At 39.5% G+C, this 19,386-nt stretch overlaps 1 protein-coding gene across 2 annotated transcripts in view; it reads right to left on the bottom strand.

The window, feature by feature from the left end:
* Positions 1 to 19,386, bottom strand: part of ntn1a (netrin 1a) — a 57,044-nt gene that overhangs the window by 4,951 nt on the left and 32,707 nt on the right. Inside the window, exons 4-6 of one of the 2 annotated variants that reach the window (XM_082535892.1) lie at positions 13,516 to 13,665; positions 11,624 to 11,677; positions 3,298 to 3,372 (exon numbers count right to left, since the gene is read on the bottom strand). In XM_082535892.1, the coding sequence (XP_082392018.1) occupies positions 3,298 to 3,372; positions 11,624 to 11,677; positions 13,516 to 13,665 (279 nt within the window). The remainder of the gene's footprint in view (positions 1 to 3,297; positions 3,373 to 11,623; positions 11,678 to 13,515; positions 13,666 to 19,386) is intronic. The other variant, XM_082535893.1, reaches the window with a different exon arrangement.

Here is a 19,386-nt window from a genome sequence, read left to right as displayed (position 1 = left end):
ACACCAATGTGCTATTAATCCCAGTAAAGTAAAAATTGGTAACCTAATTCTAACCTAGATTTTTTCTCTATACCTGGTCAAGCTATCAGATGGAGCCCAGTATGCATTATGTCCATTTACTGACACAGCAGCGTGATTTGTAATGTGATTAGGAGACAGGGTAGGGCTATTAAAGACATTAGCTGGAAAGATACTCTGTTATATCACATGATTAATGTACTGATTCTGTCCTGTGAGAGGAGGAGTGAGGGAAAGTGAGAGTGAAGAAGAGGAGGAAAGAGAGCGTGTATCAATATGCATTTTATTGAACCGATCTCTTCCCCCTGTACTTATGACACCAGTTTCGGAATGAACCATCTTGTCACAAGGTCACCTTCAGCACTTATGGAGCTGAACATCTTGGTGGTATTAAGTGTATACCCCTGTACTCAGGCCAGGTTTTGTATTATTGATTTTGAATCACTGCCTTGGGATTCATTTCATAAAATGGTGAAAATCTAAAACTGCTTCTAAAACCTTTTTCCAGCTGCAACAGTGTAGCTGAATAAAGGTGATTTTTGAAAACATATCTGTATCTGCGTGTAATTTTAGTTTCCATTATGCTATTATGTTTCAGTAATACTGGTTAAACCAGATCTTTTGTGTTATGCTTGTAGCACAGTAATTACATGTGCAATTTATTCTTCTGCGATGTATTAATGTATAAAACTATTATTTGTATAATAGTTTTATTTAGGCCTCAGTGTCATGGGAGCCCTAATGACCGTTGGCTGACCTAACAGTGACCTCTGCAGCACCTTGGATATACCAGCTGCCACCATGTACTGTTTGTGTTTGCACAACAGTTGCTGTGCACTGTGGACACTGAGATGCTTAAAGTGGCTGCACCAAGGATTTGCTGAGATGAGACATTTCCCCGGGCTTTGCATCCTCCTGTGACTGCTAATGTGCGTCTGCATATCAAATGCAGAAGCTTGTAGTGTCGTTTCCCTACGCAGCATGGGACACAGATCCCTGCTGATCCTTTCAAAACAGTGCAAAGCTATGGCTCCCTGGAGCCAACTTCTGCAGATTTACATTGTGTCTCAGTCAGCTTCGCTAAGCTTGAGTAAATACTGCACAGGGTTCTTGTTCTTGTCCGTAATTAGTCTTAAATATTCCGTTGCTAACTATGGATGGAAATGGATCCTTTAATGTATATTCCTGGCACAAAGCCACCCGGCAGAGAGAAGGTGAATTACACAGGGAATGACAAAGAACATAACACCACTGCTGGACTCACAGATTAAATTAAATATTTTAACTATGATCCAGCTCTGAAAAATAATTTAATTTAAGAGTTTGTAAAGGAAATTTAAAAAAACAAACAAACAAACAAACATATATTTTGTCTGTTGTTGTGCATGAACACATTAAATCTGCATGTGTTTATTCGATTGATTGTACACCATCATAACATGGCAGCCAAAGAGAATCCTTTTGGCTTCATGTTTTGATTAAATCACACTTAACAGCAGAGTTTCTATCTCAAGGTTTACGAACCTTCTCTGTTCAGACTCCCTAATTTACACCCTCTACCTAACAAGGCTCTGTATCTACACCCAAAAAGCATTAAAGAGAATCTTTTCTTTTCATTTGTCTCTTGCTTGGCAGTCGTTCAGCCATCAGTACCAGCACACCTACGAGACATGCCAAATCAATTTTGGAGCCTCTCCTGCTGTCTTGTCTTTGGATATGTACATACTGTAGATAAGGGTACTCCGGATTGTGTTGAGTGATCATTTCTCCAGCGCGTCATACTGATGCCTCTTTTTATCTCTACATCTCCTCACCCTCAAATGGGTGCTGCCTACTGTTATCACTCAGTTTTAATAGTGGTGTTTTAGTGGTCCAGTGCATTCTGCCATTCTGCGCAATTCCACAAAGCAGTAAATTCATTGGCCAGGAGACTTTGTCTTTACACTCATTTTTCTTTTTTTTCTCCACTTTAAAAAAAAAAGAAAAAGAAAAACAAAATTCATTTAACTAACTTAAATTAGTCAAGATAAGGGAACAGATGTGTCTCACCATTACCCTAATCAAAGGCATTATGGTGCCACTGTTAAAGGTCATGCATTTCTAGGACACCAGTCATCTGACAGAATGACACCGATGTCTCAGTGTTTCTTGTGCATCATTATTCCCAAACATATTTCCTCATTTGGTGTTTAATAGTAATGGTAGAGGTATTTACTGGGTTGAGATATGCTTGCTAGGCAGACCATATTATGGCATACTCATTTAGTTCCCCCTCATGCCCTACATTTGGGGTGGATTGGTTTTTAAAATTGCATTTGTTACACATCTGTGTTAATGTATAAATAAAATATAATACAACAGCACAATAAAAGTATGCATTTTTAATCTTGATTTTAGAAGAAATGCTAACTTGGTTTTGAAATTTCCAGCATTTTCTGCCTTTTGACAAAAAACAAAAAAAATCACGCGTGGACCGCAACACATTTGAGAGACAAGGTTTTTCTCACGCCACTAGCATCAAGTTAGGCACTGGTGGAAGAGGAGGTGTCTATAAGCTGACCCTTTAACTCCTGCAAATCCTAACAGAACAAAGTCCAGGCATGTCCATCAAGCTGCTGAAGTATGCTCCAGGATGCCGCTGCTTGGTTGACTAGTTCAGCAGCCTGACTTCAATCAGGGGAGGGGCCAGAGGGACAGGAAGAGGGGAGAGGTCATATGTCTTATCCACACCTTGAATGGGGTGGCAGACTGATGGTCACAGGAATTCACCAAGAAACACATCAGCTGTGGGGGAAGTGGCCTTTCTTAATGAGGATCTCTTAAAGAGCTCCCACTGTCTGTCATACTGACTTGCTTTATCCGCTGGAGTCTTATTCGACTGTTCAGAGATAACCCTTCCAGCACACACGCACACACATCTTCTCCCTCTCTGTCCTTCTGTTTGTCTGCCTCTCTCTTCCTCCTTGAAGATCTGTTGTCTTCTGTTTGATCCATTGACTCTCTGTTCTCAGAAAGCTGTAGTAAGACATCAGTAAAATGCCTCGCCTGAAAACTATTGCTGCTTCCCAGCAACGTTCTGGGCTGGATGCATAACACTGAAGGTACTTTGATTGTAGGAGCAAACAAATGCATTCAAAGAAAGACTCTGCAGCAACACTGGGACTCCCTAAAAGTGCAAATTATTTGTTCTTAGAGACAGATTGATCTCAAAGTAAAGCAGATGTCTTCATAATGTAAATGTGAGTGGTTAAACAGGCTGCGCGTTGTTTGTTTACTCACCGTAATCTTTCTTGCAGTACTTCTTCATGTTGATTTTAAGTTTGCCTTTGGATGCCTTGCAGTAAGAGTCACAGTCTGCAAGAATAACAAAGAATCAAATATGATAACGAGTCATAACGCATCAAAGAATCTCTGCAATTTGGTTGCCAGTATTTATTTTTTCTGTGAATTAAACTGTTTGCATTTTTTTTTAACAATTTCACTGTTCTTGGAAAATAATATTCTCAATTTAAGACATTTGAAAAAAAAATACTTGCACCCACAGCAAATTAACTGATTTTGAATTTTTACTTAATCAGAAAAGAATCATCCCAGAATTTTCCACTTTGTCCTTTGATTAAAGGAAATTTTACCTTCTGAAAAAATCTTATAATTAATTAAATCATTATTAGTTAACATAGTTATACCATACTTAATATGATATTTTAGTAATACCACAATTAATATGGTGGTATTAAATTAATATTAAAATGATTATAATAATTCATGATTTTAGTAGGAAAACGTTATATTTGATATTCATAATTATTTAAATAAAACATATCTATTTGAGATTTAAAGCTTTAAATGCTTCTATTGCATGTAGTAGAATCTGGAAAGCCTAAACTTGTTCACTGAGTTTCAAGTTTAGGAAGAAAAATGACAGAACAATAAATAAAGAAATAAATAAACATTTTTTTTATTGTCCAACAGCACAATCTCATCATGTGTGATGGTCTTATAAAAGCACCTGATGTTATCAGCACAGTGTTTTGAGAGATTTAAAAGAAAAAGTGCCAAGAACCCACTCAGACGGTGGGAATAATTTAGGCCTATGCAGACCACCCGACATTTACTTCATCCCCCACCTCCACCCAAATCTCACCACACTTGTCACCTCAGCCCCCGACCTTCTGAAAAAAAAATAGCCCTGGGATCACTTCAAGGCCCCACAGAGGACCACGTCAAGCTTTTGCATTTATTGCAGGGGGGGCACGCAGGGTTGTCAGCTATTTGAGGGAGTGGAAGGTGGGGAGGTGGAGGGGGTCAATGCCACACAAAGGGAGGTCAGGAAGGGAAAATTAGCCATCCATGAAGTGTTAGGCAAAGGACCCTCATTTTGGGGGTGCGTCCATTCTGGAGCCGTGAAGAAATGAATACCTCATGCAGGCAGCGGTGTCATCCAAATCAGCTTAGAGCACTCTGCTGAGAGGAAGCTCTCAAAGACAAGTATGTATTTACATATTCTTTGAGGCAGATGAGGTGAACATTTGATTTTTCATCCACATCATTCGATGTACACTGTTCAGAAAGATTTTTGGCCAGGAAAATATATTAAAATGTATGTATTCATGAGCGGTGGGGGTCAGGGATATTAGTGTTCACTGTGGTTCAATAAAGAAAATAATGAGCCGCACACTGCAAGCACAGTATGGCATACAGCCACAGGGCTGTATTAAAGGTATGCAAATATACAAGATACGAAATCTCTGCAGGTTAGGAAAATATTTACATCTGTGACTCTACGTGTGTGTCCTCCACGTCATCATATTGTGCTCTTGCAATGGTGTTTTTTAATTATTGAAAGTGAACTGCTTTTACGTTACAGCCTTGTTCCTTGTCCAAATAGACCCACGACAGTATGCCATCAGTTTTATGGTTGGCCATAAGCTGACGCAACCTCCACTTGCCTCAGTAATCCAGAAACTATGTTGCTGCTACGATGTAGTGATTGCCCCATGCAGTGCTGTAATGCATCATCTACTTACAGTGCATGCCAAAATAATGTCATGTTAGGGGAATATCAGGGGAATGAAATCTGTTTTTTCAGTGTTTTTGCTCTCTCTCTCTTTTCAGACTGCCGACAATATTATTATTATTATTATTATTGTTATTATTATTATTATTATTATTATTATTATCAATAATAATAATAATAATAATAATAATAATAATAATAATAATAAATTAAGAGAGACAAGGATGAAGAGCATGTTATAGTGTTAAAGAGTGACCAGTGTAGTGGAGGGCAGACTGGCACTTTCAGGCAAACTTGATATGAGCAAACATCATTTATGTGACCAAATCTTTGGTCGTGCTTTTTATTTTCATATTTACTTGAGTTGAATTGAGTTGAATGAGGTTGCCCGGGGAACACCACAACAAGAAAAAATGCACCCCCCCTGCGAAAAAGAGAAGGGGGTGGGAGAATAGATATTGGTAGTGAGCGAAGGGGTGGAGAGGTTGACAAAAAAAGAAAGAAAAAGGGAAATTTAAGGGAGGGGGTGGGAAGAACAAGACATGGTCCAGAAATTTAAGGAAAACCCCCAAATTGAAGCTGGTAGTCTCGTGAACTGGTTAGAAAGGGCAAAAAGCTGGTGCTGGTGGTAGTAAACAGAGAATGTAACAAAAATAGGAAGAGTACATGAAGAAGGGGAGCCTACATGAGTTGCACCTGATTACCATGTAAATGATCGAAGGGGGAGGGTGCCCCCCCACCCTCCCCCTTCAATGGAAAGGAGGCTTTGTTTTCTCATAACCCCCCTCCCTCCCCGATACCATCATGATACTTCTCTTTGATAGCCTTTCGTTCCCCATTAGTGTACCCCTGAGACACAGCTCCAGGCCCCGCTGAGATCACCCCAAGATCCCCATTTAGGGCCAGGCAGTCCCCTACAGTGAGGACAAATGTTCCCTTTGTGAAAGCGTTACAAGCTGGAGAAGTGGAAGCAGTCCCCTAATACTGAGCTAAGATGTGCTTTGGGCAGAGTAGATGTAGTTACTACAGCGCTTTGTTTCCTGCCTTTCAGCACTGAGAAGTGTGTAACTGAGAGGTGGACCTTTGCCCCTTCTATTAAAGTACTGTACGACTCCTTACCCTAATCGTTTTCATTAAAGCTGCTTCGAGACAGAATGCATTAGTGCTCAGTTTTATGTGTTTGGACCGGTACTTTACAGCGCTGAAAAAAGGAGCAGTACAAATGTCTTCATTACGTTCAGCAACAAATATTCAGAGGACTGCTCAGACTTGTAGATCAAAATCTATACACAGCACTCCTCATCGTACTTTTATTGATTTGCTAATGCTGTCATAATAACAGCAAACCAGAGATATTTAAGATATTTATTTACTTTTTTTTGATGTACTGATCAGTTTTGATATTTGAGGCTATTTTGTGCTAATAGCGCGTTAATGATCAGAGGCTACTAATAAAATTTAAAATGCTTTCAGTTGGTTGTTTTATTGATTTTGTGGTTGATTTTCAAAGTTACAATATTAAAAAAATCTCTTAATTAAAAAATTTATAGTAAGAGGAAATTTCAGAGATATCTTTAAGTAAAAAATGTAAAATGTAAAATAGTATTAGTTAATTTATAAAATACATTGTATTTTATAACATATCCTTATAAGCCAGTAAATTTCCATACACATACAAGTAGCACACACTAACACCAAACCTTTCAGCTTTATTCCCATCTTTATTCTAAAATAGGGGTTTGTTCATATACCATACCTACTATAACAAAGCATTTTATTCTATTTTGTATAGTATGTTATTCTATTTTATCTGATCCTATTCTATTGGGTTTTTCATAACTTTTATGCAGAGGAACTATTTCCCTATGGGGACTAACACATACACATTACATTACATTACATTACATTACTTTCTGCCATGACCTAAAAATGGGTGGGACTAATAAAGGTTTGTCTTATCTTATCTTATCTTATCTTATCTTATCTTATACAAAAAAGTATTGCAAAATGTTTCTTTTTTCTGTCTGTTGACACTGTTTTGGGAATTATGTAGTGATAAAAAGAGTTATCCAAAATCCCTTCAGCATGAACCTTCCACTCAAATGTGTCAACAAAATGAAACGAGAATTTTGAACGTGGTTTTATCCAGTGTTCGTGTTTCCATTGTGGGAAAGTATGCAAATTATAGCAAATTTGCACATATAATGCCTCACTTACATATCTAAACATTAAAATACTCAAAAGCTTGTAAATTAAAAAATAATTGTCTCTATGTAAGTACTCAACTAGTGAAGTTTCATGGTGATACGTGTCATTTTTAGATGAAAATTGAGGCCACAGAAGAGTGCTTAATCTTTTTTATTTTCTTTTTTGTGTGGGCTTTATTTTTCATATTTAAAATGAAGAATGCAATTTGTAGCACTCTTATGGAGAAGTTTGGAGTGTGGCTGCAGTTTTCTGTGAGTGCAAGGTGAAGGAAACATTGCACAGAACACCCGTCAAACTATAATGGATTATTGATGTGATCAAAATTTATCTTGATATCTCTTCATACTGTAAAGAAACATTGACAGCCAGCACCGGGACATAACAGACACCTTGGCATGCAAGCTAAAGTAAACAAAAGCAGTGTGGAGAAATAGCATGGTGAAGGTGAATGCAATGCAAATGAAGCAGTCAGTACTTTAGAGTTATACAGAGAAGGACTGGAATGCAAACAACTTAACATTCAGCCAAGAAGTCTGCATCGTTTGTAGCAGAGTAAATGCCAAAGTGCCTAGCTGTCCTTTAGTATATATATAAAATTAAATATTTAAAATGATTAATAATATTAACATTTGGGTCACAGTGAGAGCTGCTCAGGGAGCTGTGTGATTGCATATACTTGTACAGTATGCACGTGCTACAGCTTTGCAGTTACAGTTGATTTTAAAACTATGCAAAGCTGCTCTTAATGTTTAAATGCAAGTGAACATGTGTGAACATGACCACAGAGGCAAGAGGCATCAAAGGTAGAAGAACAGTGAGACAAGAAGGTGTAAATGATGGCCCGGGAGGAGGGCTTTCTCCCTGAAGCAGACTGATTGAGAAACAAATTGCAGCAAATAAAGCACGTAATTAGATTTCAGAGCCCAGTGTGCTGCCATGCAATGCGCTCCATTGTTCTGTGCCGGGCTGCTTACATTAGAACTGTGAGTTTGGATCCCGTCCAGCAAAGAAAGACAGAGTAAAAAAGGGGAAAGAAAGAAAAGGAGCCCCCTCCTACTTTTTCTCATTGTATTGTCATTGAGCAAAGGATGGTTTGCTTTCAGCCACCAACAGGCAGAGAAGAGAGGCTATTAGAATTCTTGACCCGATTCGAGATTTTATTTTGGGTGGCGTGCAATCAATTCCGATGAGCTGGGGCATCGCCCATTACTGTAACTGCTCCGTTTTAAATCAGCATGGAGTCCTGTAGGGTTTCTCTGAAAGCTTAGCCGGGGGAAATAAATATGGCAAGAATTTAATGGCATAAAGCAGCAAATAAATTTCAGATAAAAGTTTAACGATGATTTGATAACGTGTGCTTCTGTTTTGGCTCTATTTTTTCTTAACTCAGTGTCTTTTTACTTGTATTTATTCTCTCTCTATCTATCCCACGTCGACACGGCCGTAAAGCACGCTGGGCTCGACTCGTACTCAACAGGGTGTGTAAAGCAAGACTCATGTTCAAAAAATCCGAGGAGGGGTTCGCCACAGATCCTGATCACTTCCAGCTTCAGACACGTCACACACACATACAGTATGTAGGGCTGAACCTTGTTATGCTTATAAGTATCATCATGGTCACTCCAATTCTCCTTCTCCTCATCATCATTAGTTACTTTCACATCCTGTGTATTCTGACGGGCCAGGGCGGCCATCGCAGGTCATCTGCAGTTAATCTCCTCCACATTTCGTTGCTGTTCAGACATCTCTGTCGTGACCCGTGGGAGTGGCGACTCACGCCATCCATGACCTACCAGCACAATGTGTGTTTTGTCTGCGCTACACCATCGGAGGTATTCTCCATGCATTCCAACCCTCCGTGTGGTCAGAAAGGGGGGAGAGCCCTACTGCAGGAGACAAATTAATATCCACTCCATGTTCCCTCATAACCTCCATTCACACCCTCCGCCTCCCGGCAAGCTCCACTCCCCGCCTTCAAGCAAGGCGCAAAGAGACACCTGCCTCATAGCTGTCAGCCCAACACCTCATACTCAACACCTCATCCGATTTTTTTCATATTTATTTCTAAATTAACTTTCCGTGTTTCTTAACTCATGCTCAAATCTTTGTCTTCAGAATCTCAATTTTTCACACACTCCATTTACATTTAATTTTTTCTCGTTTTCTTCATTTTCCAAACTTTTTGCAGGTAATCCACCATTTCTCACTTTTGTTCCTCTTCTTCTATCCCTTGTATACATTTTCTTATATGCTTTTAATAAAAAAGTAATAAATGGTAGATAAATTTAATTTAATTGTGTAAATTTAATTTAATGTGGGTAAAGTGCAAACGGCCTCGCTCTCGTGTCTTTTTTGATCTGATCGCCATCTCCCCCGAGTACATTGGGTACAACAAAAGGCATAACGCATTTCAAAAAAAGCTTTAAAAAAGTTGGAATACTCTTTCTCCTGCTGCTAACTAATAATAATGATGCGGATAATAATCATAATCACTTTTTTTTAGTATGCAGTACTGTGCAGAAAAAACGAAACTGTTGAATACTGCATACAAGCCACATCTGTTTGCAATCATGAAGTGATATCATAGCTGCAGGAATACCAGGTTGAGCAGAGGTGGGTTTGCTGTGTGACCCCATGAAGAGGCTCGGAGGATAATGTATGCATCCTCTGGGCCTCAAGACCGGGCGGGCTAGAAGACCAATCGCTATTCATGCTTCTGACATGACCAACAGAGGATGTCCGTCACCTTACAGTCTGCTTGATTTTAGCCTCAAGGAAGAACAGATTGCCTGGTGGGTCATAATTCACACTTTAACACTATCTCCATCAAAAGGGATGATTTAATTAATACAGTTAGTGGAAACGATAAATATGCACAAATTATGTGAAAGTCTATTTTCTTTCAGAATCAGAATCGTGTTTATATGTTTATATGTGCAGACACATACAAGGAATTTGTATGTGTCTTTCCTGTGTTGTCACATTGAATTAGCATTTTTTAAGTTAACAAAATAAATATATAAAAGTAAAAATCCCTCAGAATATGTCCTACACCCTAAAGTAGACAGATTCCTGACAAGGGGCGCCCAGAGAAACTCCAGATATTGTAGCTCTGCACCACCCACAGTGTTATGTGAAGACAAAGCGTGAAACAGAGGGAGACGAAGGAGGTGGAGGAGAGTGAAAAGAGACTTAAAGAGAAAAGAAAAGAGGTGGAGGAGGGTTGGACAACAGCGATAGCTGGACTGTGCTGTCAGTCAAAGCTGTTCAGGGAAGATTTGAAACCTCAGAGCACCAAACAGCTGCAGAAAGCCCTTATGCACACACACACTCGCTTACAGACATGTATATATGTTGGGCCTCTTCCATTTTGATTTGAGAGGGAGAAAAAAAACATGGCACGAGCCAGATCAGCTTTTTCCACTGTGTGTGAAAGAAAAAGTGGTACTGATTCGAACACTGTTCATACAGTCACAGCACGTCTCTTTAGGAAGTAGAAAATGTGGGTTTTTCCACTTTTCTGTTTTCTGGCAGCATTTATGCCATTTCCTGGGTAACTAATTGAGCCCGCCACAACCCTCAGTAGTGACATATCACCAGAAATCTAACCAGTTGATAAGCTGACAGTTGATTCTAGAATCTCTAAATTTGAGCACTAATATTCATTCTTATTTCAGTTACATAGTTATATTTCCCATTATTCTATCTACTCTAATAACTGTTATATACAGATATCAACACTTATATGCAGATTATAAACAAAACTGCATTTAAAGTAGTAGCAGTATCTGATATTCCATGCCTTATCCTCATCTTATGTTCCTCAATTAAAGACTGGACAGCAAACCAAATGTTACAGAACTGTTTGAAACAGAAGAATACCAATACATCCTTTGCTAAGTTACAAAATCCAGATCCCTCCATCACTCCTCCTCTTACTACACTGCATCAGAGAGGAAAGTGCGAGCTGGGAGAGATGAAATATCAAATCAAACAAACTACTGGAGCCCAATGCTGCACACTCAACCAACACCCCACTGTGCCGCAGTTAGACTGATTAATTGTGAAAGTGTGAGAGATTAAAGGAGGCACATCCCAGGGCTGCGGCTAATGGATTTAATATTCATGAACCCCCCAGTAATAAGGAGGGGAAAGGCAAGTGGGATCCAATTTATCCTGCACACTGTTTTTACACTTGTGGAAAAAATATGAGAGGACGAGGAACTAAACTGGTTAAAAAGCTCATACTGAATACATTTATCCTCCCACGGCATTTTCCTCGTTTCCTCTCGAGGACAAATGTGCTTTTATACTGATTTATAGCAACATATAGATAAATATGTAAAAGAGATTAAATGTTTTACTCTCAGCTGTGCTTACCTGATGGCTCCTCCGTGCTGCTGGATGGGGTTGTAGGAGGTGTGACTGGAATCTCTATTCCCAGAGAAAACATGACAGAGACACAAAGAAAGATCAGTTTCATTATTATGTGTATCTGCAGTGCATGTTCTAATGTTGCTGTGTGGACGTGTGGAGGTTGTTACAGGATGTAAATAGGCACATTTATTAAAGAAGCATGAAAATGTGTCACTGTTAGAGCCAGAAACTTAAACCTCTGTGATATATTCTGGCAAGGTTTCAGTGTTAATATTATAGAAGAAAATTTAGTAAATAAATTCCTGACGGGGCGTCTGGAAGATATCCTAATGGCAATGAACTGTGTCTTGGTGACGCAGGAGTTGAGTCTGAACTTGCTGCATGTTTTTCCTCGTCTGAAGTGCAACTTAGAGACCTATTTATTGTGTATCCTTTCTTGCAAGTTTGGATTCTGGCTTTCTTAAAAGCTTAAAATGTTATTTCATCTACCTGCTGGCTCCTTCAACATAAACAAGTCTGCCCATCTCACGCTTTGCTTCTTCCAAAACGCAAAAAGCATTACTAGGTGCTAAAATTGCATTACTAGCAGGGGGAATAATATATTTAAAGCCACGAAGTTGGTAGACTTTCCAGAATCGACTAATCTTGGTGGCTAATATGTATCTACATTTAAATGTATTAATATTAAATGTCTGTTTCAACGGTTTCCCGTGATTATTTTCATATCGGCTCGAAATAAAATATCTCCCTCTACTGTAACTGCAACTTACTGCAACTTCTGCATGTATGTACATTTCACATTTTGGAGAAGCAAAGTGTGAAATGGACACGGATGCAGAAGTTGCAGTAAGTTGTGGTAGGCCGGCGTGTCTGTTACACGCTTTGTTGTAATATGTCGGTATAATGCTTTTTTTATTTTATTGTTGCATTGTGAAGAGAAAGGGCTCAATCAAAAAGACTTCTAGATTATTCACGTAGACTATGAGGAAAGAAGGAAAAGTGACATGCAAGGAAAGACCCTGATACACTGAGGGAAGTGGTGTGGTGGTTTCAGCAGTGCAGTGAAGAGTGTTTAAGGAGACAAAGAAACAATCAAGTCTTTAGGTCAATTAAAATGAGATTTTCTCAACTTACACAGACAAAAACCTGCTTTCTAAAAGTATGTCTCATCTGCATGCTTGTCCTGGAGGTCCATTTGCTGATGCTGATCTGCTCACATGAGTGCACATCTGCATTATGTGATATTTAAACGATAGGTCTAATTCTAATATTTTACTTGTGTAAATTTAAACTGACAACAGTGGGAAGTAATATAAACTCAAACTCATAAACACATGTACTGAACATTAAACTGGATGAGCAGTCAAATGTTTTGCTTTAAAGGAGAGAGACAATTCATTGAGAGAGTCCGTTAAGTTTTCTTATGCTGGATACTACAGCCCCTCTCTCTCTTATCCTGTCTTGAGGTACAGACCTTCTCTCATGCGATTTCATATATTTTGATCTTTTTGTCTTCATTACAATGGCTTGTAAATAATAAATTAAAAGGTAGTACACTTTAGTCATCCCATGAGACATTGTGGTAGCTTAGAGAAGCTGACACAGCTCTTTATTCAGATTAATGGAGCCAACAAGTGTGTGCAGCCATAACCTTGGGGTTCACTTTTAATGGTGTGTTTTTTTAAACTAGGAAAATTCTGGACCTAAAAAAAGATTAGAAGTTGAGAGAGATGCACTCTTCTGAAGAAAAGTGTAAAACAGTGTATGATGGGTTTGTATCACATGTTTGTGTGTGCTATTTGAATATGTACATATGCCTGTCATCACACCTGACCTTTTGCCAGGCCATGTTGTGCTACAGTGAGGCAGATGTGGTAAAGACTGGTTCAACGTACTTATGCAGGGGGCAATGGGCGAGCGGCTCTGCTGGTAGCCTTTAGCACAGCGGTTGCACGTGATACCAGTCACGCCGTCTTTACAGGGACATTGTCCTGTGGTTTGGTTACAGGTTTTGCCAGCAGCACCCACGGGATGGCAATCACATGCTGTGAGGAAACAGAGGAAGAAAGAGAGGCACAGTGAGTGGTCACACACACACACACACACACACACACATGTGGGGAGACACAAACATATACTATATCTATAGAGAGTGCAGGTGGGTACACAGCAGCAGTGTGTCAACAACAATAGAGTGGTGAGAGACAGGTGGAGGCGTGCACAGAGAGACAGAACTTACACACGTCCAACGTGGACCCGACCGAGTTGAATCGTGAGTGAAGGAGCAACACATCCTCCAAGTCTACAGACACTTCCTGACATTTTGGCACTCTGTGTGTTGTAGCCATCATTTAAATGCCGCCCTAACACAGATCACAGATATGTCTGTTTATATATGTACCTCTGCAAGTGAGTGAGGCTGAATTTCTATTTGAGCTGGAGACGTGAAGTGAAGAGGAAAGTTTGTGCATGTTTACCAAATGATAAAATAATGGAGGATAATCCTAATTGCCTGTTTCTGATTATTCTCAGGCTTTGAAGGTGAGCCTAAAACGTCTGTCATACTTCCTCCCACACTGGGGGGTCTATCGAACACATATGCTTCAGGAATGTAATCATTTTCCAAAGCCCCCCCCCCCCCCCCCCCTCCCCTTCTAATCCAAACCATTAATTTATTTCACAGCCAAACCGGTCGTGTTTGGTGTTGAGTAATAGTTGTCTTAGAGGGGTTATTTTGTGTTTTCATCTGCTTTTGGTCTAAATAGTAGTGATTCTGACATGGAGGGGGAGTTAAGAGAATTAATAGGTCTTTTATACTGCAATTCTTGACAAGCTAATCCAGACCAGACCTAATCTATCACCATTTTCACATTTTTACTTGAAACGCCTGCAAAGCCAAAAACACAGTTTGTCAACAAACTCACAGCGCCATATTCTTCACTGTGGAAAGATTCGATTTTCTGCTTATTTCCTGGAAACCTCGCTGCGCTATCTCTCCGAGTCGGGCCAACTCCGCTCACTCATCTCCCTTCCCTTAAGATTTTTTTTCCCGACTGTGTCAAATGTCACCGTTAAAATCTTCACAGGTGCAGGTTAAATAATGTGTGTCGGGGTTTTTTTAACCACACAGATTGGTCAGTTCCACTAATGTTTTTTTTTCTTTTGGGTGGTTATATGAAAAGATTGAATGGTGTGGTGTCAGTTACAATGCATTGAGATCTTGTGATTTCTTTATCTTTACTTTGATCATGAGCAGGGATGTGGTTTTTATTTAGAGATGGGTTGTATACCTGACGAGCTCTCGGGGAGATCTACGTTACAGTTGTTCTTGGGGAAAACACTGCTCTAAAGCATTAATGTAACTGTAAAAGTTTTCTTTATAACTGACTTCTCACTCTTGGAAATAACACAATTGTTGATTTGTGAGATATTCCAAAAAATCAGCCACACGACTACGGGACAACTCTGTTCTCCAGCTGAAGTAAGTGTTTTTGTGATAAGGTCTATGTGTCAGTGGGGTGCCTCTTCTCTTCTCTGTATCACACTCTGTTTTATCTCTGTTGCTTGTTTCCTGTGTTCCAGCTTCTGTGCTGCTCTTATCTGTTTTTGGTGTGTGTGCATGCATGTGTGTTTGTGTGTTGTGTGAGAGCCAGAGAGCTAGAAAGCGTACTTGGACTGTTGAGCCTTCTTATCAGACTCAGAAAGCCCCCCTCATTGTGTGTGTACCTATTAGTACCTTTATCAGACCAATCTGTCACTGCTTTCATTGCTTAGCTGTTCCCTCAGAGGAACAATACACACACACATAGACCCAAACACATGGTTTCAGGAAGCCCAATAAAGACTGTGCAGGCTGCCCCGGCACGTCTTCATGCCTGTAAATTTACGAGAACGTCAGAGGAGTCCGATGCAGAGGAGGCAAAGCGAGTTTCTGCTTGGAGCTTCAGAGAGCTCAGGTTATGCTTTTAAGAGCGTGTGCCCATAATTTCAGCTCAGAGCCTCAAGCCTGCTAGTAAATCAAGGTGCACGGCACATGGTGTACAGGTGGCAAACACTCAGCCTCCTCCTCCTTCTCCTCCACATCTGGTCTTCTTCATCAGCTCGAGAGCCGACTGACTCGCTATCCTGTCCAGTGACAAATTGTCCGACTCAGTGACACACCTGTCGACTAGAAGACTGACTAACTCCAGAGGTGCAAGTGAGAGTTTCTGGTTTAAGTGTGTGTCCACTTAAACGGTTAAGTGGCCTTGTGCTGTGTTTCAGGGATACTCCAGATGGCTTGGGGAGATATGGGGACCAGAGGGCAAGAGGCCCTTCTTTCTCAACACTTCCAAGAAAGAAAAAAACTGAGAGACATCTAAAATAAGACCTGGATTATGTTTATAAGAGAACCTGCGACCATTTTCTAATAACAGAAAACCTGTAACCTGGGGGGTTAGCTATGCATTACTGCCATGTGTCTAGATGAAAAAGGAATTCCTGACACTAAAGGGAGCCTTTGCCGCTGGGAGTTGCGTTTTAAAGAATGAAAAACGTCCGCAGTTAATGAAGAGGGAAGAAGACTTTTTCAAAGGCAAGCGGTCGGGCCCAAGTCTGAGATTGCACAATGCAAGAATTTTGAGTTCTGCCTATCGTTTACCATAAAGCTGGTGTTTGAAGTCTGAACTCCACTCCCTCATTGGGTTTGTGCACACTGTGCCAGTAAGAATAATTTGTTGGCCCTGGATTAAAGCCAAGCTTCCTGAGTCTGTGTTCTATTATAATTAGGTTTCTGCTCCACAAGTATTTTTGAAGAGCAAAAGAAAGATGTGTGTTATTCAGTTGTTTTACTATAAACAGCCTTCTAAATGGCATGCGTACCTAATAGAGGGTGCATTCTTGCTTCTTGTATTTTTTAATGTTTTATTGAGGAGAATAATAGGGCTGCAATGGCCCGAGGAGTCGTGTTTTGGCCACCGCGAGAGCCGAAAATGTTCTTCAAGAGCTTATTTTGTGAATGATGTTTAATGCGCAACACATTAAAGACATGTGTGTTCTGCTAATTGATATCAGCACACCCCTGTAAAGAATAAAAAATACATTTTTAAAAGTTAAAAGCGAAGTAATGAAAAGCAATATTTTTCAAAACCCTAGTAGAAAACATTTTTATGTGTGGTCAATGAGAAAAAATTCAACTGTATCAATCGAAGACATATGCGAAGGAAGGAGGGTCGAAGGGTGCTATTCTGATTGAAACAGACTATCCCTCCGTCAAAGCCTAATTGTCCCCTGTACGCAGAATATGTTCCTCATCATCCAACTGACCAATGTAATTACATGATGGTTGATGTTCACATTTAAAGGCTCTGAAGGTTTGAACTTAATCCATCCATCGCAGAACCAGTGCCAAGCTCGAGATTAATTTGGTACATGTTTTGATGTTCTATGAGGAGAACTAATCAAGAGCAGGTCTTTTTTTATTTGCTGTGGACTTCTCTTGTATTTCTTTAGATATTGTAGTATTTAGCCCACAGAGCAAAGCTTGTGAACTAGATTGGACAGTTAACTCACTCTGCACTGCTTGACAAACATAAGACATGCCTTACGCTCCAAACACTGTATTGCTAAACACACCCTCAAGCTGGTGTATGTTAAATGCCAAATTTCCATGGTAGCAAGGCATTGCTGCTAGCTATTTTGACCCCTCCACCCTTCACAACTCACCTATAGGCTACACATTAGTCCCCAGGTTCTCTATATGACATATTTTGAGGGTAGTGAAGCACTCGGAGCCTGGAAACAAAATGTAACCATATTCTGCTACTGTATAACATAATTTTAAAAGACAGGACTAACTTTTGAAATAAGTATAGAAGTCATAAATAAAAAAAATGGATCAGCTACTTAAACTTTAAACAGACATATTGCCATAGAGTTTTATGTATTATCTTTATTAAAGCATCAAAGACCACACAGACTGCTGCTTCTTGTCGTCTTTTCAAATCTGATCATTATCCCTTTAAGCTAAACTGAAATACACTCAGTATGTGTTATTTAGAGGCATCAGAGGGTTAAAGATACAAACAAGAGCTGACTGAAAATCCTTCTGAGTTTACACTCTTTCTCAATGAGGGGTAAAGTAATAAATTTCAGCCTGTGTATGTGGCCACCAGGCAGGGCTAACTTTGTAATAGATGTGCCTCTGCCCTTTTTTTCACTCCAGATGACCTCCTATGGAAACGGGCTGCTTTCTGAGAGGATTGTATTACACATATAAAAGCAAACTGGAGTTCTCCTCGACATGCCCGTGCTCCTGCAGCACTCATTCTTTTCCAAAGGCCACACGGCAAAGGGCTCTCTCTCTTTGAGTTCAATAAATAACCAGACCGCTTAATTGCTGTCACTTCGGTGCAGAGCCTACGCTGCTTGAGGAGCAGACAGAAATTAGTTCTGCGGTTTGAGTTCCATTGAATTATCTTGAGTTATGATGTGGTAAACCTGAGAGAATTTGGCAGGGCAGAACTTTGAAAGCATACGAAGGTGTCTGAGAGAGGGGGGGAAAGCGGAGTGCGGTAACTTTGCAAAGTTCATTAGCAAAGAGAGAGCGACAGACAAAGAGGGCATGTAACACAGTGACACATATCTTTAAAGTCTTCATGAGTAAGTTTCCAAATATAGTTTGGAAAAAAAATGTTTTAATTGGCAAAAGAACGAGTTCATGCTTCGTATCGTTTGTCAGCTTGGGGTAATTACCACAGATCCCCTTATTATAAGTCTAATTTGATGTAACCAAATACCTCTGTAGAACTTGGACAGTGTTTGCTTGTAATTACACTATGCTGGGAGAGGTGGGAGGTGCATAAACCCTGGCAAATTTCATGGATCAAATTGAACAAAACCGTTTGGGTAAGTTGACAATTTTATAAACAATGATGAAATCTGTTTACACGTCACTTCGGTGAGAGGCAGCGGTGCACGTGAAGGAGCCGAGAAGAAATCAATCCCTAGTGTGGGCGAGATGATTTAGTATTCACTAGTTTCAGAACACTGATGTAATGAGTATATGACATGACTCCACTCCTGCTATGAGCCTCTGGGACTGTCATTATCCTGTAACAATAACATTATTATAGATCATATTATTTAATTGTTCAGCGGTTTCGCAGACTTCATTTATCACAGTGTTGGGTTTTGCATGAAATAAGTGCGTGCATGACAACACTAATGCTGATTTGACTGGTAATTAATATAAATAATAATAATTCCATGATCGGTTAATCTTTTAATGACTTTTTTTCAATTAATCATTCATAATTAAGATATAAATAAAACTGAATGGAATTAAGGTGCTTTTTGAAACGCCAATAAAGTGAAAAATGTTCTTTCCATCATTCTTAGTTTGGAGGGAGGTTGCAGACTGCTTGTTTTGTTTCAAAATACAAAGATATTCAATTACAAATCCAAGTCCAAAAATGTTGGGATGCTGTGTAAAATGTAAATTAAAAAACAACAAAAAAAAACAACAACAACAACAACAGAATGTTTTGACCTAAAATTGAGACATTTTACTTTTTCATGAAAAATATCGACTCATTTTGAATTTAATGGTAACAATACATCTCGAAAAGTTGGGACTGGGAATAAAAGTAAAATGTTGTTGTTGTTTTTTTTAGGAAGAAACAGATGGAAGGACATTTCTAATTAGGTTAACTGGTTGGTAACATGACTGGGTATAAAAGAGGATCTTAAATAGACAAAGTTTGCCAGGGTTAAAGACTTTAACAAGT

This window comes from Aulonocara stuartgranti (genome assembly GCF_965226115.1).
Source record: "Aulonocara stuartgranti genome assembly, chromosome: 6".
Classification (NCBI taxonomy): domain Eukaryota; kingdom Metazoa; phylum Chordata; class Actinopteri; order Cichliformes; family Cichlidae; genus Aulonocara; species Aulonocara stuartgranti.
The sequence above is the reverse complement of the archived record's forward strand: the minus strand, read 5'-3'. Positions and strand labels throughout refer to the sequence as shown.